The sequence below is a fragment of the Pygocentrus nattereri genome, chromosome 1 (assembly GCF_015220715.1).
Source record: "Pygocentrus nattereri isolate fPygNat1 chromosome 1, fPygNat1.pri, whole genome shotgun sequence".
In the NCBI taxonomy this organism is placed as follows: domain Eukaryota; kingdom Metazoa; phylum Chordata; class Actinopteri; order Characiformes; family Serrasalmidae; genus Pygocentrus; species Pygocentrus nattereri.
In genome coordinates, this window is record NC_051211.1 from 38,208,189 (window position 1) to 38,232,645 (window position 24,457).

The window sequence follows — 24,457 nt, forward strand, 5'->3', positions numbered from 1 at the left end:
GTTCAACGTCACAGCATTGCCAGTATGATTTATAAAGATCTTATGTGACTAAATATTATACTCACTGTGCTTGAGATCCACACAAAAGACATAGATCTGTCATTACAGTGTCACGATGTTGCTATAGGGCTTCATAAAATCTTATAAGCTCAAATATAATGCTTTACTTATGGGCAAGAGAAAATATACTGAACTCTGTCATTATAGTGTCCTTTGTCAAGTTGTGTAACAATCACGTTTGTGTTTGACATACCAAAAAAACACTGAGCTGCAAAGTCTGTTGTCATAACATAGTTATTTCACCCCAGAAAGTGTTATGACACAACCTAATGTCAACAAAAAAAACTCGACATAGGTGTTTATGTGAACTTGACAAGTTGACAAAAGCAGCTTTTATGACATCTACTGCTGACTTGTATAAGCTTTGGTAAATGTGTAGGTTCTCAGCTGTTAGGATAACGAAATGCTTAAGTAATTAAGCTTTATGAACTTGATGCACCGTAAACTGCCTAATATGTTGATACTTGATTCCATAGTGAACACAAAAAAAAAAGCATGACATAAGCTGACCTCAAACATTACAGAATCTGCAACAGCAATTACAAGTAACAGTAACAAGACACTGACGAAGTTTGTCATGACAAATTATGATAGTATATGAGATCTGCCATGACATACTTGTGGAATCAGTGTGATGTAGCATGGTTCAAGTGAAGTGTTATAAACGTTATAAAGTAAAATCTCTCTTGTGCTGGTAATTTCCACTTTGTTTTGGTCACAGCATCAACCAGAATTTAAAGTCAGGATTTCCCAATGATATTGTATCGCCTGAGTTTATTGATTATTGGATTTTTTAGCCTCTTAAAGTTGATATCAACTGTCATTTTTCATATTGGTCAGGCCCTGTTGTACGTGCAGATTTCTTTAAATGCTATAGTGACAACCTCACAGTTCTCCCCCACACTAGGGCTGAAAGATACTATGGAATAACCACATTCTGATAATTGAAACAGTTTTCAAATGGAGCTAAGTCTCAGTCTATGGAATGGAAATAATGTGTTTAGAGGGAGAATTAAGGCAACAGTTCAGTGTTCTGGTTAAAGCCGCACATTAGACACGTGACGTGTCTATTTGCACTGTAGCTCATCATGTGCTTGACTGTTTCCCCTAGGCTGTCATGTGCTAACTCTTATGTCAGCATTAGATGCGCAGCATAAAGTGAACTAAAGAACTCTTGAAATCCTCTTCCTGTGGATCTGTGGTGAAGCCCTTTGTGATCACTCTCTGTTAATGCATAAGTAAGCCTATTCTCATTAGAATTGTTGCCTTTAATTATGTTATGTCAAAATCATCATCTTGTAGAGGCTTCTGAGTCATGTTTTCACTTCTTCTAAGTAAAGCATGCAAACTTCCTCGTCCTTAGTTGCATTATTACATTAATATGCTGCAAATTATTTTGTACAACTGTTAGCTCCGACCACCCAGTCTGATTGGTTGAACAGCTTCTGCAAGTGTTGCGTCTAATGACACCAATTTATTATTTACCACACTTGCATCATACCACCGATAACTGGTTGCTAAGTAACCATGCTGCCAAACAATAGTGTATGTGACCAGAATGATTGGCCATCTACATTTGACGGCACTGTTATATACTCGAACATGTTCCTGTCTGAATCATGAAATGGAATTCCTGAGAGATTTTGATGACAGTACAATTTCCTGCAATGCAGTCATCGTTTTTAGCAAGTACCACAGACCACTGCATTGCAAAAACTGCAAAACAAAACTGTGATTAATTGGAAGTTGGAAAAAGGAGTTACAAGTTAAAAAGTTGTCATTGTGGCAGCTTCCTGTGCTGTTTAACAGGGCATTGTCACTCCAGTTTCATTTTCCATTTCATCCATGCCATGCATCTCCTCATTATTTACCACATTGCAGTGTTTTATTAGACAGGTTTACAAGTTAGTAGATCATGCAGGCAATGAGAGGAAATGGTGGAGAAGTTATCTTCAGTACAAGAGATTTTTTTAGACTGTAGGTTTAGGAAAAAAAAACATCACACACATAGGGCTGGGCAGTAAAAAGATAACGGTAATTACTGCGATATAACTTCTCCTTGATAGTGATGAGAGGTTCAATAAATTTTCGATATAATACACCATTCTCACACTTTCACGTTCAAAAGCCCTGTTGCCATTTTATACTACAAGGAAAGCGATCCTACCCTGCTGTCACCAGGAGAGGGTGCACTTCAGAGTTTTTCAACATGAATAGAGAGGGAGGGGGTGACAAATAAAAAATGGGTCGCAAAATATACTTTAGCAACATCTGAAACATGGAGTTACTTTCCCTGTTCTCCTGTGACAAAGTGTGAGGTGTAACTGTATTGACCTACAGTGAACTCACCTCTTTCTGTACATCCTAAGAAGCTTGAGCAACGTTAAATCACATCTGCTCCTCTCAACTCCAACACTGTGTTACAGCGCTCAATCGTATTTTAGTATTAGTGCATTCCTGAGCAACGAAAGTGAAAGAATGAAGTGGGTTCATGCAGTTACAGCCCTGATTTAAACGAATGTAAACTGAGGAAGCTGTGAGGTATTGGAAAGCGGGAGAACGCTATCTTTCCAGGATAGCTGTTTTTAGCAGCAGGCAAACTAGAAGCAGCGCTCCGTCACTCGCACAACACAGTGAATTGATGATACTGTAGACCAAATGGTTCACACCTTGAACTACTCTGATAGAATAGAGAAATCCAGACATCTCCTAGCTGGTGTTTGAATACTGTCATATGCTCTGACATGGATGTGGTAGGACTGGTGGCTGTAAAGAGGTGTGATCCATCATTGACGTAACGAGCCAGCTGATGTTTTTTGTTCCTCTTAAGCTGATGTTGTTGAGAAACTAAACAGTTTAGCATTCGTTTGCCACTTTTTTAGAATTTGTAACGGGATAGCCTAGCACTCGTCACCAGACAGCTAAAATAATCTTTTATTTCTTAAATTATGACTATTACAACAACTGCAGCCATGCTTCTCCAGCTGACTTTGCTTTTGCTGCGTTTTGTTTATTGTGATAACATTTTTAGCCATATCGCCTGGCCCTACTCTCCCACGTGAATCTGCCATTTTGCAATATGAGTAAATATAACACTATCATGCCAATAATAGTGAACTCTTTATGCAGCCTATCGCATCTGCCTATTTTCAGTAGAATAAAAAGCAATAGAAATGAAAGGTTAAATCAGTAGGATGCTTCTGTAATACTTTTTTTTATTATCTGGAGTTAAATCAGATTATGAAGTTAGTAGCTGTTATTCTATAATATCGACTGTCCTAAATTCAGTCCTAACTGAAGCTGTTATGGTGACTAAAAGGGCCAGTTTTCAGAGTAAGCATGTTTCTGTAATGCAGTTCCTAAACACAAAAAATATTCATGGTATTACAAAAACATAAAATGCATTCAGACCCCACCTGTAGCATGAGAAGAACATAATACTTTTTCATGAAGAGAACTAATAAAGAAAGGTGAAAAACAGAAACCAAAAGAGCAGAGCATACAAGGTAGTTCTGCCACTGGGACTGCAACATATTCTGAAAGTGAACCTTGACTGGTTAGACGTGTTTGCTTTAAATAGAGTACATGTACATTACTATTAAAATATGATGTATTAACGAAAATTAAATTTTTTAATTTAAAATTTTTAAAAAAATTTATTTAATTTTTTTTAATTTATTTTAAAATTATTTTATTTAAATTTTTATGTGACAAAATTCCTGTACTACAAGGCTGACATTATCACATTGTGATGTCATATGGTTGTCCTGGACTATGTGTTATGAAAAATAAGACAATGAAAAATGTTTTCCCCCCACATATAAAGCTGAATATGACATGATATATTTGAGGCTGTTTCTTGCTCTATTGACAAGAGAAAGAGCAGCCATTTGATTCTTCAACAGAAAGGGCAACCAGTCTTTAATAATAAGTAAAGTATTTTGCTTGGTTTTTGCATCTTGTTGTAATAGTATTTGACACATGCACCATATTTATGTCTGAACAGTCTTTGTTCCCTTTAAAGACTCTATTGAGGTTCTATTTAGGTTCTATAGCTGAATAGTTCACCCATGTATAACACACTACTAATGAGCAAGTAGAGATCCAATTCTGTCAAAGCCTGTGCGTGTTTGTCTGTCTAAGTGTGTGCGTATGTATGTGCGTGTGTGTGCAGACATTATAGTTTTATATGTATTATAGTTCTTCAGTAATTCCAGAGTCCCAGCACTATGTGATGGTGTGATAGCTGACTTTGGAGAACGCTGCAGATAAAATCTTTTACTTTCTGGCTGTCCAGCTTGAGTGTAGGCAGTCAAATCCAGGATCTAGGCAATGTGGAGCTACTGTCACTGCTTTGTCTGCTCGGTGCTTCGGCAGCTTAACTATGGGTGACATGGACTTAAATACATTTGTGACCTGATGGAGGTCTTTTAAAGTTTCTTAGGATGCCATTTGGTCCCTTCAAGAAGCCCCTTTAGGTACTGCAAGCAAGATAACAGATGCTTGTAGAGTAATATGGCACTCTTTCTTTTTTTATAGAGCACTTTGTCAGTTGGCCAGGGTGGGTTGAATCAGGTGTCCTTGAGCAGGAAAGTCACCAAACTGTGCAGTAAACTGGCTCTACAGGACTCTCCAGTTACCTGCTCCTAATTTAAGCTGTGGCTATGACTTATCTTCTTGCTTGACTACTATTTCAGAGGAGTGAATTTTTGTGTTTTTATATGTGGTTCTATCTATTTCATTGCATAATAATAATGGGTTGGGGTTTTTTGGGTATAGTGTGTGATAGAACTATCAAAAACAGTAGGTCCAGGGCCCAGTAAACAACCTTCTTCTCAGTTGATGAGGCCCACCATTCTAAGGTTCATATATCCATGATTGTTGGAGTGCATTTACTGACTGTATGAACATCACTATCTAGCATTTAACATGTTGCTCAACTTGAGCCTGTATAAAACCCTATGTATGCTGGAGAATATATAGCCCAGAAGGTTTGGTAAGTTCCTGTGGGTTTTGTGCTTGACCCCTCCTCAACCCCTCTTCCCCACTCTTCCACATGGACACTGGGCCAGGAGGACCAGATGCATTTGTAATCCAATGGTCAAATCTGAGTGCAGTGAAGCATCCAATTAGATACACTGCCAGAAACTACAATTTGCACAAACAATTTCCACCTACTATTCTTACACAGACACAACACAGCACAACAAAATGATGCAGATGCTTTCCTAAGCTGTCATTACTTAACGAAGCTCTCAGGCTGATTGTGTTGTAGTCCTCAGGCTGTCTGGGGTATTTGACAGTAGTTCACAATAAGCCTGCATGATACATAAAAACACCAACAGTAGCTCATCTGGATCTTCTGTGATTGATCAGCTCACAACAGAACAGAGAGTTTGTTAGAGGGCTCATTTGCATATTAAAAACCTCTGTCTTTGCAGTATTGAGGTAATGACTGACAAATAAAACCAAGATTAGTAACAAATTCCTGCTTGTGATGTGTGGTGTTGTGTTGTGATGCCCTCATTTTACAGTGAGGGGATACAAGTGTTCAGACAGTGTTGTATTTGTTATGCGATATACTTCCATCCACTTCAGATTTACACACATTGTACTTGTAAATATAAACAAAAAAAGAATGTGTTCATTAGTATAAATAAATTTGTTTGAAAAATGAAATCGATAACAGAAAAAGTATTAGATGAAGTACTAATGTACTTTGACAAAAGGCTTTGAGACCTACAACAAGAAGTAATTAGCTTTTTTCAGCTTTTTTCAGCTTTTTTTTTTTTTTTCTTTTGAAAACCGCTCTCAAGTTGTTTTATGTTTGGAGTTGCTGTCTTGTTGAAATGTCCACCTTATCCAATATCTTGGACAATGAGATTAAATTCGAATATGTCCCAGTACATTGCTCCATTTTTGATGTGTAATATCCAAACACCATTTACAGAGAAGTAGCCTTAGGACCTTCATACTTCACTGATTTATTTTTATGTAACCTTTACACAAAAAATATAGCAAGTGAAAATTGTGTTTGTGTTTTCAGGGTGATAAATGCAGGGAAGAGTGCTCTGAATGAGGACCAGGCATGCTGTGAGGTCATTGTAGTGAAGAAAAGACCTGGAGGATCGTCTACACCGAGCAAAACTCCTACAGCCAAAAGGAGGTCTTCACTGCCCAACGGAGAGGGTCTGGGGCTCAGAGAGAATTCAGTGAGTTAAATTCTTCACTCCAGTTATATTCAGTTTTGGTTTGCAATCCAGCAGTTCATCTAGTATTGTAATTGGGCTGTATAATATGGACAAAGTATACAAAACTAGACTTTTGCTTCATAATACAATTCTACTATATGAAAAACTATATTTTTTTGTGTGTGTGTGTGTGTGTGTTTGATTTCCCCAACAAATAAACAGTAATTGTGCATTTAAATGTACAGAAGTGTTATATCCGTAGACGACGTGTTAACTTTTGCATTACACTTTCTCCAGTCATATCTCCTCGTGTGCTTTTTGCCTGCTGAGTCATTCTAGAACTTCCTTGCCAAATATCCTTCCCTCTTAGTTCGTCTTCCTTTAATCTATATTCACCTACATCATCTTCTATCTATACGCACATCTCAGTGGTTCTCTCCATTGTTTTTTTTATTGTCCCTCAAGTTCACCCACATCTATATCATTTCCAGCAGCCCACAGCCAGTGCTCTTGCGCTTGTCTGTTTTTATCAGTGAGATTTGTTTTGTTCCGGATTCAGCCCCTGCAGTCACATCATACACGCAATGTCTGATTGGGTTGACGTCTCCTGCGCCCACACATGCTATTGGCCCTCATGAGTCATGATGTGTTTTACCCTCCCTGCACACTCTTTCTCTGGGTTGGTCAGCACGTAGATGACTCAAGGAGATGAATACAGGTTGAAAAGACTACAAATATAGCTGCCACTATTTTTAGTCCCTTGAATTGCAAAGCTTTTGAATGAAGTCCTGCATATGCAGAAAAGTTGTGGTTTAAATCTGTCCTACATAATGTCTTGCCAGTGATGCGTTCAGATGCTTGGTCTGCTTTTTTTACTCTCTGCCTTCAGAATAGGGGCAGCAAAAATATAACATCACTATATATATATGTGTGTGTGTGTGTGTGTGTGTGTGTGTGTGTGTGTATGTATGTATGTATATATATATATATATATATATATATATATATATATATAGTGATGAAATATATATAGATATATAAAATAGTGCCAAAAACTATGAATATTATCATTTTTCTACAAAATTTGTATATTATACTGCACAAAATCAACATGAACAGATCCACCATATACTCAGAAAAGCATATTGGACATTATTCATGTTCCACACTATCAAATGAGACAAATCACACAAATTTCCTGAAAGTTGTTCATCAGTTTTATCTTTGGCATGTCTGTACAATCAACCTCCCATCGGGTTGGAGTGTGTCAGATTCAGTGTAACAGCCTGAAAAAAATATGCTTGATTTGCTGTAAACTGTCTCAAACTATTATCAATATCATCTGTAATACTAACAATAACAATAGAAAATAAAAATAATGCTAATAATTTGTGAACATGGCAATCCAGAGCAAAAGTGGACGTACTTACTTGACATCCACATTAGTATAAAGAAATGCTGCAACTATTCCATGTTGCATTTAAAGATATTTTACACTGTGCTTTTGTCTTAGAGTACTGACGCCACCCAAAAATAAAATACAAAATACAAATACAAAAAGTGCAGAAGCATCTTATACTCTGTAGTAATTTTGCATTTATTTAAATTGGTCAATTTAAGAAAAATAATGACACTACGCAATCACTTCTACCATCTTAAAAAAGCTGTTTATTGTTGTTTATTTCACATTTTATTTTTTCCAGTCGTCATAATTTTAATACTATAAAGATTGGTCAGTAGGGGTAGCAGTGCACTCACTGCTCGACTGCAGACTCCACCTATGAGCACAGATATTGGCTCATGAACCGCTGAATGTTAGTTTTATTGGTTCTACCGAAACACCTGCATGAGGTGATATTAGACGGGCCCCTGATTGCATGCACTGAAGCTGATTCGTCGTTTGCTCTCAAATCTCTGCTTGTTTCCACATCATATGAAAGCTTCATGGTCCAGATGCAGAGTAGTTCATACAAGGTTAAATCTGCACTTTTTTTAGGTAACTTCAATGAATAAGGGCCTTTTATAATGATATTTTTTCATAGTCATAATAAATATAATGCCCACCCTTACCTCAGAGTAGCTAGCTGGTGGTTCTGCCTGTTGGTCCACGTCCACATGGATATTGTAAAATTGATCAGTATGTGTTGCTCACTGTACATTTGTGATGAAAACTGGAAACTGCCTTCACTCTGTGGAAACTGCATGATTTTTATGTTCACATTCATGTGAACTCACACAATGCATTCACACAATCAAAATAATGTTAAGTTAAAAGATAATAATGAATACATTTTATGAATGTTACTTTGTTCACTCACATATGTATAAGAGAAAATATTGCTTTTTATATGGGGGAAAAACTTTTCCTTATCGTTAAATTCAAGCAAATAATACAAATGTGATCAATTATTTATCGTTAACATTAAAATGATAGAGAATATAATGTTATATCTTTATAATCGTCTTCCTTGACCTTCTGTGGCCCTCACATAACCTTCTGTTTCGCCCTCATATCCTCCTAGTGGGGTGTGTGTGTGTGTGTGTGTGTGTGTGTGTGTGTGTGTGTGTGTGTGTGCACATGCACCTGTGTTTTCTCAGCTGAGCAAAGAGGCCTGTTTATGTATTTGTTGTGGTGGAATAAAGCCATCAAAAGCACCATATCAATTGTATCCTAATGCTGAAGCATATCCTTTATAACATGCCCATTCATGCCTCAATGAGATGGTAGGAAGACACTGAACTATATATAGAAGCACTCGTGTGAGTTGATGTCTGTTCAATAGAGTCCACTGTGCGTGTGTGGAGGCTAATCCTCTTAGGGATGCCTCTCTAGGGACAAACAGATGCTTTGCTGGAAGGCATGGCCTTGAGCCAGAGCACCAGCATGTCCTTCACATGCCACAAATGTTCCTGTACATTTATGAGTCGTTTGACAGCAAGTAGTTTTACAATGATGATTAAAAAAAAGACGCTAAAAGGAGGCAGCCATATAACATACCTGTCAAGCTTGCAATATTGGTAGTTTAACAGCAAGTGTGTATAAATTTGTCATCTGAAATTTTGCACTAGTACATGTTCATTAGGGAGTAAAGGAAAAAATGTGCAAGGGATTGTGGAATAGTGATTAGCAAAGACTTGACGCATACTGCGGTGAACAAAAAGTTGATGTGTGAAGCTGGTGTGAAGCTGGTGTGAAGCCAAAAGCAGCTTTTCATTGATCGTAAGCAACAAAGACATACTTAAATGGTTCCAAGACTCTTGAATAAACTATGGAACTCCTCTTGCATGTTCCACACTCCTTTTTTTGGATGAAGGTGTAGCCTACTTAGAGCATTTCATCTCTATATTCAGAGCCAAATTCAGTTTTAAAAATAGCTCATCTGAGCGGTAATACATGCCCCTGGATGCTGAAATGGGTAATGCACAAACAAAAACAGTGATGCATAAGCATATCTTATTTCACAGAAATATTCCATTCAAGAGGTGTTTTTAAAAGCACATTTAAGAGACTTGGCTGCTTGAGTAAGAAGAGAATTAATTTGATTTTATAATTGGCAGGTTTGTTTGTGTTCTGCTTTGTGCTCAAACAAAGTGGTGAGGCGCTACTGAATTGTTGTGCTCATGGTTTTGGTGGTATTTTTACTTGTCACTCCTGTTTCAAAATATTGTCATACCTATCACGTGTTGTGAAATTGTCTTCTAGTTTCATGATATTATATTTTTTCCTTTATTTACATCCTTAATCTATTTTGTCTTCCGCAGGAGTCTGAAGGGCTGGTCTTCCACTATTGGGCTCTGTTTGACGGACATGCAGGTTCGGGCGCCGCAGTCATGGCCTCCAGGCTGCTCCAGCAGCACATCATAGAGCAGCTGCAGGACGTCCTGGATGTCTTGCGTAACCTGGCCTCGCTTCCCCCGACTGTGCTGGGAGAAGAGCCCAACCACCAAGCCACCCCCGGATCGAACCGTGCTCTGACCCGGGCAGCGTCCCTCCGTGGAGCCGCTGGCGCCCCAGGCTCACCCTGCACCCCTCCACCCCGCTTCTTCACTGAGAAGAAGATCCAGCACGAGAGCCTGGTAATCGGAGCACTGGAGAACGCCTTCAAAGAGATGGTGAGTTCCAGCACCCGCAGCTAAGGGAGAGGCTCTTATTGTGGTTTGTTTGGGAGCTAAATATGGCCTCTTTTAAACTCAGCTGGTGGAACAGATTCATGATTTGAAGTTTCTTCCATATCCTCTGGCTAATGAGAACATGAAGCAGAAAAGATCTGTGCAGCCTACATTACACAGACCATTAAGCAAACTTCTTGATGTAGTTGATCAGGCACGATGTTTGGTGTTGGAAGCTTGCTTCTTTAATTTTGTACTGGAGCAACAAAACTAATGTAGCTAACAAGCACATTATAGCCCAACAAGCATCATGTGAACTGAATGCCTAAATTATTTTACACTTGCTTCACACCATGTTGAGTGATCTCAAATAGTCTTGCTTATGTGTTTTTGAAGATGTATCATCTACTGTTATTTAGTAATATAGCCAAAGTATGTGCCAGAGCTAAAAACAGTAGCCATCTTGGAGTCTACTTAACCCTCCTGTTGTCCTTGGGTCAAAATGACCCGCCACTGTGTTAAAACCCCCCAAAAAATCCACTAAATGCTATTTTATTAACTTGAAATTTTATGACTTTTCCTAGATTGGCCCCAACAGTAGAAAAAGTGAAATGTTGCTTTTATTCACATTTCCATGTCAGCTGTACAAAAAAGGTACAAAGGTGGTCTTCGGGTCAAAATGACCCGTGAAGCAAATAGAGTTGAAATCAAGGACACAGAGTTATTTACAAAACACAGAATGTTACAATGTTTTAGTTGTGTCTCAGATCAATCAGTAGCAGAAGTAAACAAGGCAAATCAGGTGGTGTTCTCGCAGACTTCAGAAGACCACTTGTTTATTTCCAGAGGTTATAAAGGTGCTGCAGATAACAGGACCACGAATTCTGTCTGTGCTGAAGCCATGAGTGTGCGTTATAGTGTTGAAGAGGCTGTAGAGCTGATTTTCTCAGATGTCCAGCAAGACAACTCTGATTCAGAAGAGGAAGTGGAGGATGTATCCGAGGAAGAAGATGGGGAGGAATACAACCCAGAGCATGGTGAATCATCTTCAGAAGAAGAAAACCCTGAAGCTGAAAGAGAGACTTTCCTTTTGAAAAATGGCAAAATTACATGGTCCTCAGCAGCATATGACCAACACAGCAGGCATGCAGAACAAAACGTCATAAAGATGACCCCAGGACCCACAAGGTATGCCGTTTCTCATGCCCATGACATTGTCTCTACATTCTACCTGTTTATCAGACCAGCAATAGAAAAAATAATCCTGGAGATGACAAATCTGGAGGGTTCACAATGTGACATGTGACAATTTCTTCTCAAAGTTTGCCTTCACGCCCACCACCACTCTAGTTTCCTACCTCCCAAAGAAAAACAAGAATGTAGTTCTTCTGAGCACACTGCACTACAACCGCAATAAAGGAGGTGTGGACAACCTAGATAAGGTGATTGGAACATATAGCTGCAGAAGAATGACTGCCCGCTGGCCCCTGGTCATCTTCCACAACATCATTGATGTTTCCTCCTACAATGCCTTTGTGATTTGGAGAGAGATCAACCCGACCTGGATGTCTCGTAAGCAGAACAAGAGGAGGGTGTTCCTGGAGCAGCTAGGAAAGGCACTTGTAACTCCACTCATTGAAAGAAGGAAGCATGTCCCCTGCACAGAAGCCTCAGCAGCAGTTGTGAAAACTATTCAGAGTGCAGGAGCTCCTGATCAACCTGAGGATCCAGCTACCACAGCCACTTCCCCAGCTAGGGCAAGTAAGAGGAAGAGATGTCAGTTCTGCCCTCAAAAGAAGGACTGTAAAACACATACTGTGTGTTGCAGGTGTAAGAAATATATCTGCAAAGGCTGTGCACTTGCATACTGCCCTACATGTGCTAATTAGTTGAATGGGTTATGGTATTTTTCATATTTTTGTATTGTACATTTGTCTTAAATTGTTCACTGGAGAAAAAAAACAAGGGATGAAAAAAATGCATTCAAAACTCCTTTTTGCACATTTTTTTCTTTTCTTAATCTATAGAAATTCAAGTGAAGAGGGAAAACTCAGGTATTCACACATTTTGTGGTGAATGACAATATGCAAGATGAAATTTGGTGTTTAAAATTCAGTTAAGCTGCTTATATTTGGGGTTTAGTGAAGACGGGTCATTTTGACCCGGAGGACACAGGGTGTATACAGAAAATGAGGACAACAGGAGGGTTAAAGCAGAATTGCACTGATGAAGCAGAAAGTTCTACTTGATTAAATCATTTACATGTAAACAAAGTCATTCAGAGTAGTTTGATGTGAATTGGTTCATTGTAGTGAAACTTACCGACCTTTCTTTACTGTGGTGGTGATGGCAACCAGGGGTCACAACACAAATATAGCCATTTTTGCTATCCAAAATGACTAGTGAACCTACACAAATTTTATATGTATTATCAGTAATAGTAAGATTAATCAAAAATCTGTGGCTAATCTGAAACAAATAAATTTTTGGGACTTTTTTGCCTGCATGTATCTCTACCATGAATGAATCCGAATTGGTAAGTTTCTCTAGAGCAAAGTAATTCGCATCAAACCGCTCTGAGTGACTATGCTTTAATATTAATGATTTTATTATGCAGACTTTCTGAAATATTAGTGGAATTCCCATTTAGCAGCTTGACATAGTTAAACGCAAGTATGTAACGATTTACGTGTGCAGTTTGCACAGTGCTAAACTGATGGCTATAAGCTTCCATTACTTAGCCCCATTAACCTTGCAGCTTCATTGTAAAACTGAAGAATCAAACTTTAGACGCTAAACAATGGACAGCTGACCCTTCACTGCTGTGTTCACTTTCTCTGCTCCTGACACACATCAACTGTGTGGACAGTGACGACAGCTGACTAGTAGCCCAGTTTCCATCTAGGATATTTCTGCTGTGACATTACATGAAATCCAGTTACTGTGGTACTTTTAGTGTGTCATAAAACTGACTTTGTTGCAGTAAATATGTTTTGGCATCCTGATTAAGTTTGTCTAATGATTTTCTACACATTTCAAAGTGTAATTAAGCTTTGAGTTGTGTCTGGCATTAGAGTGCCAGAAGTGGCACCCTTAATATTGGCATTATTGCTTTAACTTTAACATGTGCTTGCAGTTTTCTGATAGGAGTGCTTTTAAAGGTTCATTGACTGGACCACTCACTCTCTTCCATTTGCTTCCTCACTGAGCTAATGATCTCAGTCCTGGCCTCCTGCTGTAGGTGACCTTGTTCCCAAAGTTATTGGATCATTCCTGGAAAAGGAAAACAAAGTAATTTTCCACTTCATTATTATTTGCTTACAGTCATAAAGTAATAACTTGAGTTTTCAGGCTTCATTAGTGTTGCAAAAGCATAATTTTGAGTTAGTGTGGTTTACACGGTTCCTTCTATATATATGAAATATAATATTTTGCCACTAGATGGTAGCACTTATCAGTGCAGTATCTTATGTGTCTCAGTTGCTTATGCAGAGCTTCTTTCCCCATCATAATACTGTGTTTGATTCAGAGATAAACACATCTATTTAAAATTTCTATCTTAGACTCTAATCATAGATAACCACAGGAATCATGCACTCAACAGTGCTTTTCAGAAACTGTGGCAGCCATCCAATACTGAAAATTTACCATTCCAAGTATTTAATAGCTTTTGTTTTTGTCCAGTTACACTTAGTTCGCCATGAAATCATATGCTGTTTTTAAATAACATAACTATATATTGTTGCTGTTTACTTTTAAATCTGTAGTTATAGACTGTCTTTTCCATAACATGTATTTATAAGACCAACACACATAGCAATAAGTATGTTTTAGCATCGTGAAAAAATATGCAAAATGCATAAATGGACTCGATATAAAGCTGTAACCCCAGTCTCTCTGTAAAGAACAGTGGTGAAAACAATTGGATTTATATATTTAAAACAGGGTTCTTCCCTAAAGAACCATGTTTGAAAAGAAATTTATAAAGGTTTAAAGAACCTTCACATAATGTAAAGCCTCTTTACAAATTTATGGGATCTTCCTAGAACATTATTTACATTATGGAAGTCCACGTTTTCTGGCTTTATGTGGCAAAAACAGTAATTGATTTTTTGTGACTGTTTCCAACTGTTTATCTTTTAGAATTAAGCCAGCTGTTTTGTTACTGTGCTGATATGTAAATGATCTGTTTTCTGATTAGCAGCCTTCTACTGTGTCTCATTTCAAAAAGTAGTCTAAGCTGAAACAGTCTGTATAACTTAAGCATGAATGGACAGAGCTGAACTTCTGTAAAAGGGAATATATATGTATATATAATGTATGTGTGTGTGTGTGTGTGTGTGTGTGTCTATACTTTTACATACTACATGTTTACATATTAAATTGAACTAGGGCTAGGGAATAGGATAATACCATTATTGTAATAAAAAGCATATGTATGCCTTTCTGAGCAGAAAACTAGCAAAAAAAAGCCCTGCAATTTGGATTACAAAGTTATCATTAAACCTGTTTAATTGGATATCATGCAGAATAGTGTAAAATATTAAATATAAATCATTGTATTCAGTTTATTTTATATAATTTTTTAGACTTGACACTGTTTGTCTCATCTTTTTCAATTGATCAGATATCAGGTGTAAATTTTATTGAAAAAATCTAAATCATGAGATATGGTTTTTTTTTTTGTTTTTTTTTTTAACCATGTTGCCCACCTCTACATCAAACTCTTTTATTTCATCAAAGCAACATTAGGTCACATGGTAACTAGACAGGAGAACAAAAAACGTAAACCTGTTGTCCAAGAAATGAAACAGTTGACTCGTCAGACAGTATACCCAGCCTCTCCAACTCCACCCCCAACCAACACAGTGATCTCATCTAATGTTATCATAGCCAGTTTGCACCCACTGTTTGAGTCTCACGTATCATACACCACCAGTCCAAGATGAGCGTGTTCTTCCTGAGACACATTTTCTGACTGCCAGTAACACAAACCTCAAACTGCAGCTGTGTGTACTTCAGTAAGAGGACCATTCTGTACACCTGACCTAACAGACGTCCAGGATTTAAATGACAGAGCAGCAGAACACAACCAGATGCCTTTTTTCATTACCATTGCCATCTAACATTAATTGTTATCTCTCACATTAAAAGGTAATTAGACCATTTTGTTCCAAATTTTCCAAAAATATGTTTTAGGCTAAAACTCTGTTTTAGAAGAGGTAACAATCTTTTAGCCATAAGACAACATATTCAGTTTCCTTGAGGGAAGCTTTATGAGGGATAAAGTGTTTCAGATGCCTGATTCCTATCACCAACACTGTGACTTGGTGAGTTTCTCTAGAATGGAGCATTTTCCATCTGAATGACTTTTATCTTAAAGATTTAACTAAAGCAGAATTTTTTAAACTGTGGGCAATATATGGTGATGGTCTGGAGTTTTATGCACACACCCACACACACACATTCTAAGTATTAATACACTCATCAGATGGTTCATTAGGAGACACAGGAGGAAACTGGGCTCTACTTCCTCCCCCCTGCCCTCAGACCTTCTGCCCACTCAGCTGCCTCCTCTCCACCTACTCACTGCACTCTCATCTGACCCACTGATTCTCTGAGCTCTACACACCCACATTAGTGCACGTTTCGGACCTTAAACTCTAATCCCAGCCTAAATCTTGCCTGAAAGCGTTTCTGCCCGAGTCTGATTCAACCCAAAACATCAAAGTTTGCATGCCAAACAGGCATTTGTTACACTCACAGCTTCACTTCACTCGTTTTACACATGATATGACTTTGTAGACCTGGAGGCCAGCAGGCCAGCAAACAAAGGGACAACAGCATGATGGATTTATATATATACAACCCCAATTCCAATGAAGTTGGGACGTTGTGTAAAACAAATAAAAACAGAAATACGATGATTTGCAAATCCTTTTCAACCTATATTCAATTGAATACACTACAAAGATAAGATATTTAATGTTCAAACTGATAAACTTTATTGTTTTTTGCAAATATTCCTTCATTTTGAATTTGATGTCTGCAACATGTTCCAAAGAAGTTAGGGCAGGGACATGTTTACCACTGTGTTACATCACCTTTCCTTTTAACAACACTCAATAAGCATTTGGGAACTGAGGACACTAATTGTTGAAGCTTTGTAGGTGGAATTCTTTCCCATTCTTGCTTGATGTACAACTTCAGTTGCTCAACAGTCCGGGGTCTCCGTTGCCGTATTTGTGCTTCATGATGCACCACACACTTTCAATGGGAGACAGGTCTGAACTGCAGGCAGGCCAGTCTAGTACCCGCACTCTTTTACTATGAAGCCACGCTGTTGTATCACGTGCAGAATGTGGCTTGGCATTGTCTTGCTGAAATAAGCAGGACGTCCATGAATAAGACGTTGCTTGGATGGCAGCATATGTTGCTCCAAAACCTGTATGTACCTTTCAGTATTAATGGTGCCTTCACAGATGTGCAAGTTACCCCTGCCATGGGCACTAACACATCCCCATACCATCAGAGATGCTGGCTTTTGAACTTTGCACTGATAACAATCCAGACAGTCCCTTTCTTCTTTCTTTTCTTCTTTTCCAGAGGACACGACGTCCATGATTTCCAAAAACAATTTGAAATGTGGACTCGTCAGACCACAGGACACTTTTCCACTTTGCGTCAGTCCATCTCAGATGAGCTCGGGCCCAGAGAAGCCGGCAGTGTTTCTGGGTGTTGTTGATATATGGCTTTCGCTTTGCATGGCAGAGTTTTAACTTGCACTTGTAGATGGAGCAACGAACTGTGTTCACTGACAGTGGTTTTCTGAAGTGTTCCTGAGCCCATGTGGTAATATCCATTACAGAATGATGTCGGTTTTTAATGCAGTGCTGCCTGAGGGATCGAAGGTCACGGGCATTCAGTGCTGGTTTTCTGCCTTGCCGCTTACTTGCAGAGACTTCTCCAGATTCTCTGAATCTTTTGATGATATTATGGACTGTAGATGATGAAATCCCTAAATTCCTTGCAATTGCACGTTGAGAAACGTTGTTCTTAAACTGTTGGACTATTTGCTCATGCAGTTGTTCACAAAGTGGATCCTCCCTTTATACCCAATCATAACACTCACCTGTTTCTAATTAATCTGTTCACCTGTGGAATGTTCCAAACAGGTGTTTTTTGAGCATTCCTCAACTTTTCCATTCTTTTGTTGCCAGTGTCCCAACTTCATTGGAACATGTTGCAGGCATCAAATTCAAAATGAGTGAATATTTGCAAAAACCAATAAAGTTTATGCATTTGAACATTAAATATCAATATTCAATTGAATATAGGTTGAAAAGGATTTGCAAATCATTGTATTCTGTTTTTATTTGTGTTTTACACAACATCCCAACTTCATTTGGAATTGGGGTTGTATTTATGCATTTAAAACATCAAGGTTTGAATTCCAAACAACACCCATATATACATATATAACACCCACACACACACACACACACACACACACACACACACATATATATATATATATATATATATATATATATATATATATTTATATGTGTGTGTGTGTGTGTGTGTGTGTGTATATATATGTATGTATATGTATATATATATTACACACACACACACACAAAGGGTTTATTCATATAGTGCTCTTTCTTAGAATGCTCTTAACGCATGAGGATATCAGCATGGAGGCCAGCAACACAGAAGAGATGACTTCACTCTTCTTATTCTAAACAGTTAGTTAGGAGACTTTTACAAAGAGAGAGAGAGCGAGAGCATTTTGAGTGCTGGTTTCATCCTTTCAGAACTTCACTGCATCCTGACAGCAGGGAGAGGCTATAAATCTCCAATTATCTGAGATTTTGTGACTGTGTCTTCTCTAAGATAAAAAGGAACATCAGAGAAGACAGAATGTCTGTGGTTTCACTAAGGTGCTCACTGTAACTTGTAAGTTGTCAAAAGTTATTTATTGTGGGGGCTTGGCTGCTAATATAATTGACAGAGGTAATTATGACTAGGGTTGGGCCATGTGGTGATTTGGATCACAATACATTGTATTACACTATATGTTTGTACATTTCAAGAGTATCAATGAGGAGTTTATCCCGTTTTGCTGCAGTAACAGGCTCTACACTTTTGTGAAGGCAATAGATGTTGGAATATTGCTATGAGGATTTTATTGCACAAGAGCATTAGTGAGCCTTTGGTCAGGTACAGGATCTCTCAAGCTCATCCCAGAGGTGTGGGCTGCTCCACAGCTCTGTACCCCTGTAGTTGGTACGGTGACCTTAAGCTCAAGTTTGGCTGCTCCAAAAATGAGAAATGTCTCCCAGTTGTGCATCTGTTTAATATTTTGCTCTTTTATCTAGAGGTTAAGGGTACTTGTGGTGATGGCAGGGGTCCAAGGGAGCGTTTTGGTCTTTCATTGGGATTGTTTACATGTGGCTTTACTATTTTACTGGTGCGTTGGGTATTCCAACATTTATTGATGCATATTATGTAACTTCAGAAAATGTGATATTATATCTTACTTGTCCTGTGTGCTATTTGTGTGTCACAGGATGCCCAGATTGAGAGAGAGAAAGCGGTCTATAGTATCTCTGGTGGATGCACTGCTCTCGTGGTGGCCTTCGTTCTTGGAAAGCTATACGTGGCCAATGCAGGGGACAGCAGGTGAGTCACACTGACTATAGGTCATTATGCTACACACAGTATGTCCAGCTATTAGACCTGAAACTCATGCTGGTTTTCTTATTAGTACTCCATAGGGCTTGTGACGCTAATGACACTGCTACCAATAGCACACCAACCTTATTTTTAGCCGCTGATAAGAGATTTGCTTTGAGGATGCATTAGAGAGGCTTTTGCTAGTTTTTTGCCAATTGCTCTAACCCTGTTATTAACAGGATGACATTCCACGCTGTATGTAGTGCATTGCATCTTCCCGGTTGTTTTGAGTAAGAGATTTTTTTCCTCTGAAACTAGAGATACTGGATTAACTACCAATCTCCAGTTTGTCAGCATGTACCATTTCCTTCTGTTATCAAATTACAGCGTAAATATGTAGAACAAGAGGTTTGTTTGTCCTTCTGCCTAATCTATTGCATATAGATCAGTTTTCATTCCCTATCTTGTTAAGATGGCAAAAAAAACGACATAAATAAATAGAGGTGACACAATATCACTTTTACTGTTTCAATGCTGATATTGAAACCTTGAGGATTGGCCAGTGCTGATGATATTTCCTCTTTAAAAAACTAAGTTTTAACTAATTCTAATTCTACTAAGCTTTAAAATTAGCTATTTTTATTGAAGCACTTAAGATGAGCATCTCAAAGTGGGCTATCATGATCAAACTACTCACACTCTACTACCCACAACTAACGACATCACGTCACACAATGTGAGTGCTGTTATACCCATCGATACCCCAGTACCCCTCGATACTGATATGCCATCTCTAGTTAAATGTTTTTTTTTTGTTTGTTTTCTGTTTTTTCTTTTTTAACTAATGTTTTATGATGATGTCATTCGCTCAGGTTGTGTTGAATCTGGGGATATAGCTGAAATACTTAATGTAGCAAAAATGAGTCATTCAAAACACCAAGTTATGCAAAAAACAAAGACCTTAATGCACATCTGAACAAGATAATGGCAGTCATCAAAGTGGTAATGATATAGAGCAGTTCTCTAGTTTTCTAAATCTGTGTGGTAGAGTGTAGCTCTTAATGAGTAGTTATGTAGAGCAGGTCGTTAGTGGCCTAAAAATATCAGAGCCCTACTGACTCTTTGCTAGGGCTACCCAGGAGAGAGAGCGAGAGAGAGATCACAAAACAAGACCAACACCGGCATCATAGTGTGTCTGCTTATTAACACACAATAAATCAGTCTGAACTCTTAAACTCTGAACTCAAAGACCTTAAATAATTTGTTTGCTTTTTACTTTTTTTCTCATGGGAGCTTTGCACTTATGGCTTCGAGCTGTTCTCGGAATGCTAGTGCTGGATTAACCTGCCTTGCAACGTTGAACCTTTCTGTAATGACATTTTGTGTAGGTACTCATTTTACCTAGGGTGGGTGACATGTCTGTATATTGTTGTCATTGTGATGAATTACATTACAATCTGCTTTTTCTGAATATTTCAGGGGTATAAGCAATGCTTCTACAGCATTAAAAAAACAAGCATCATAAAAAATACAGATTTAGACCAATTATAGAGCCTGTAAACTTTTCGCTTCTTCTTCGCTGAATAAAAAAAAAAGCTTTTCTCTCATTGTAACGCGGAGCATGGAGGCGGACACATACGCTGAGATGAGCGAGATTTATTAAGGGCAAATCCAGGGTCATAGTCAAGACAGTTCAGGGTCATAGAGCCAACACGGATGGATTGGGGGCAGACATGACATAAACCAGAATAAACACAGCAAACAGAGAATCAAACAACAAACAGAGACCGAGACATCAAACAAAGACCGGCAAATACAGGGCATAAATAACAAAGGGTAACGTGGGACAGGTGAACACAATCAGGGGCGGAGTAACCAAACAGGGGGCAGGACTTAAACCAAAACAAATGCACATGGAAGGCCAAAACAAAGGAGCACATGGAGTAGTGGGAGGAGCCAACCATGACACTCATGTTTTTTTTTTCTTCCGTATCACCCTCTAAAGAATGTTTCTGTATGTATGTATATTTTATCCCCTCAGAGCCATCATAATCAGGAATGGGGAGATCATTCCGGTGTCTTCAGAGTTCACTCCTGAGTCAGAGAGACAGAGACTGCAGTTCCTGGTTAGTTTGAAATCCTGTCTGATCTTTGGAATTTGGAAAACCTCACTAGCAAATAATAAACGCATCTTAGTAATAAGGTAACAAATGCAGCTTGCAGCAGTTGTGAAAAAAGAAACTATTAATAGATAAAAAAAAATAAGTCTTCCTTATAAGTGCTAACTGATTAAGTAATTTAGGTGTGGAGTTTGGGATAATCAGTAGGTTGCCTGTCAGATTAGTTATGAAGTGTGGCATTGAGTTCTCTCTTCTTTTGTGTTTGGTCTGAGTTTAGGGTTACATGCATCCCCATTTGTTAGGAGGAGAGTTCACACACTTGGAGTTTCCCAGGAGGGTCCAGAGGAACGAAGTGGGCAAGAAGATGCTGTACCGGGACTTCACCATGACTGGCTGGTGAGGACTCTGGATATCTGTTAGAGGTTCCAAAGCTTTTCTTTTTTTGTTTTTTTGTACATAACTGGTTGAATAGAATATTTTAGGCCACTCAGCTGGGAGAAAGTTAAGCTTATAACTAGCAGAGCAAAGCAAAAGTAAGTTCTGAAAAACTGCAACTTAATCATAATCTTTTCTACACATCCTCCAGCACCCAGGCAGTCGTTTCCCTCCCATGGATGGGGGACAAAAACAAAACTGAGGCATTAACTAAGCATCTTTCAGACACTTCAGTAGATAAAAAAAAAAAACTGCAGTGAGAGGCACAAGCATACACCCAGAACTCATCTAACTCCTACTCCTATCTCTCGCTTTGCACACAGTGCAGTATTGACCAAGATGACTTTAATATGCTGCTGATTTCTAGCATTTATGCCTTTGGTGTTAATGAGCTGGTTACTGACTGTGCACCATTTAGAGCTACGTAACTACAGTTACTTTATTTATGTAATCCTCGGCTGCTTTCGTGCTTAAAGCAAACCATGTTCATATGCTTGCAGTTCACAAATCCACATAACTGTCCTCCCCACATTTATCTCCAGAATACTGGCAACTTTGCTGCTCATTCTGTATTTAATAAACTTAAACGTACACGTCTGTAATAAACAGTGTTTATTATCAGTATATTTGCTTATCGTCTCAAGCAAATAGCAACATCCATCCTCCTGATCCTGGCTGCTACTTGAAGAAACTTTAAATAAAAGCATACCTACTATGCAAAAAATCACTTATTTCAAAACAAACCCAAACTCGACCAAAGTCATAGGTTGTATGTGAAAATTGGCCCAAGCCAAGAAAGAAAGTATACAGGCTTTGTAATGGTGTAAGAGTGAGAGCCTGAAGAATAGAGAGATGGATTAATACATGGAGGGTATGTAATGGCAGGGATACGTAAAGATACTACATCTTAAAAATGTATCTCCATGTTCAAACGGGTCCTTAAAGAGTCTCCAAAGCCACTGTGATCTGTGTGCTCTCTGATGCGTTTTACTGATTTTTGTTCTTACTGGTTTCATCATACACATGTGACTCTTTCGTAATAGAGAATTATAGACTCTTTCAAGCATCAAACACAATTTTTATTCTGCTTATACTGTAATATTGTAATAGTCCATTTCTTTACTGCTTTTTTTCTGTTTCAAGAATATGCTAATATACCATAAGCAATCAAAACATCTGTGAGATTCAGACATATTAATCCAAAATGTATTCTATCTCATGTTCTTACCTTTTCACACTGACTGCTTTGTTTGTGAAAAGTGAATCTGGACCCATGTGGGCCATATGGACTCTCATATAACAGTGAGAGCTCCACATGAGCTGTGAGATCTTTTCCCTATACGTTCTCAGTATAGATGGTTACAGTGTTTGGACCACACAAGGCCATGGTAGGTCCATATGGGTCCAGGTTGAAAAATTGCTCACATGAGTCATGAAGCATCAGTCTGAATCAGTTGCATCAAATTTAAAATGATAAAATGAGCTATTTGATTAATTTCCAATTGTTTTATGGCCTGAATACAATCTTCCCTCTATTTAAAATGTAAAAATAAAAGCTTGTTTTTATTGTCCAATAGAATGTAAAAAGCTCCACAAGTCACATTTGTGTTCAATGTTTTTAAAAATAATTGAGAATCCATGCCAAGACGGTCAAACTGAGATGGTAAAGGATGAGTCAGACAAAAAAAAAAACAGCTATTGGTAAATATGAGCACAAAAAGGGTTTGTAAGCGTAACTGTGAACTCAGACTATTTTCCTATTCATTGTGTTCTTTTTTTATTTTATATTTTTAAAATAAGCCTAGTGTGAAAAAGCAAACCTTCAGTACTTCTGCCTCTGTCCTGTCTACAGGGCATATAAGACTATCGAGGACGAGGACCTGAGGTTCCCCTTAATATACGGAGAAGGAAAAAAGGTAAGTGGGAGAGGAGAAGTGGATGGGAGAATTCAAAGGGAGAAAAGAATGAAGAATGAAGCCAGATGGAACTGAAACCGCAAGAGAGAGTGCAAAAAAGACTCTGCTCTTGAGAATAGATTACAGCAACTTGGAGGTGGTGGTGGGGGGGATAAAGAGTGACAAAATGATGAAGAGTGGATGCTGAAAGACAGATAAATAGTGCTAAAAGCTGGGTAGGACAGCTGTGGGAGAGAAGAAACCTCAAACACTTAGAAGTCTCAGTTATTGATGGTATAACAAAAGCATGGTTGGGTTTAATATTAATTTTTCATCAGTGGTGACTCATTGAAACAGAAATTTCATTTTAAAAGTGCAGATTCTTAAACGTTCACATTGTGCTATATAAATGTTCATAAGTAGAAGAGGATAAAGTTGTAATATAAATAACATTGTTTGTTCTTTAATGAGCCTGCCATTTTAAATTCAGTAAATCAGTTGCTTATTTAAATGACTTGAATCAAATAAAGGTGCAACTGGCTGCTGAACATAGTGAAGTATAAGTGTAGCATTAGCATTCAAATACAGTATGAGTGCATTTACTTGCCTCACATTAATAGCAAGACTGCACCACAGATCAACCAAAATGAAAATAATAGATGAAAATAATAAATTGGCTCATTGCATTTTGGAGCAAAAAAATGTCTGATTCTGTACTTTTTTCGTTACATTTTTACATATTTTTTTTATTCCTCCAAACCAAACGGAAACACTTAGAAGTGCAGACATAAATCTGTCAAATTAAGATGTATATGCAAATCAGATGTAATTATGATACAACTGACCTTGTAATTATGTAAATGCATTTAAAAAGTATAGCAAAATATCAGTGACAACTCTGGACCTCTGAGGGTTAATGCAGTTTCTTAGCCTTTTGTACTGCGTAGTTCTAGTTCTAATGTAA

At 38.1% G+C, this 24,457-nt stretch overlaps 1 protein-coding gene across 1 annotated transcript in view; it reads left to right on the top strand.

The window, feature by feature from the left end:
• Positions 1-24,457, top strand: part of LOC108425305 (protein phosphatase 1H-like) — a 51,026-nt gene that overhangs the window by 13,743 nt on the left and 12,826 nt on the right. The window contains exons 2-7 of the mRNA XM_037538408.1: positions 6,107-6,272; positions 10,014-10,364; positions 18,937-19,049; positions 21,085-21,169; positions 21,441-21,559; positions 23,451-23,514. Of these exons, the coding sequence (XP_037394305.1) occupies positions 6,107-6,272; positions 10,014-10,364; positions 18,937-19,049; positions 21,085-21,169; positions 21,441-21,559; positions 23,451-23,514 (898 nt within the window). The remainder of the gene's footprint in view (positions 1-6,106; positions 6,273-10,013; positions 10,365-18,936; positions 19,050-21,084; positions 21,170-21,440; positions 21,560-23,450; positions 23,515-24,457) is intronic.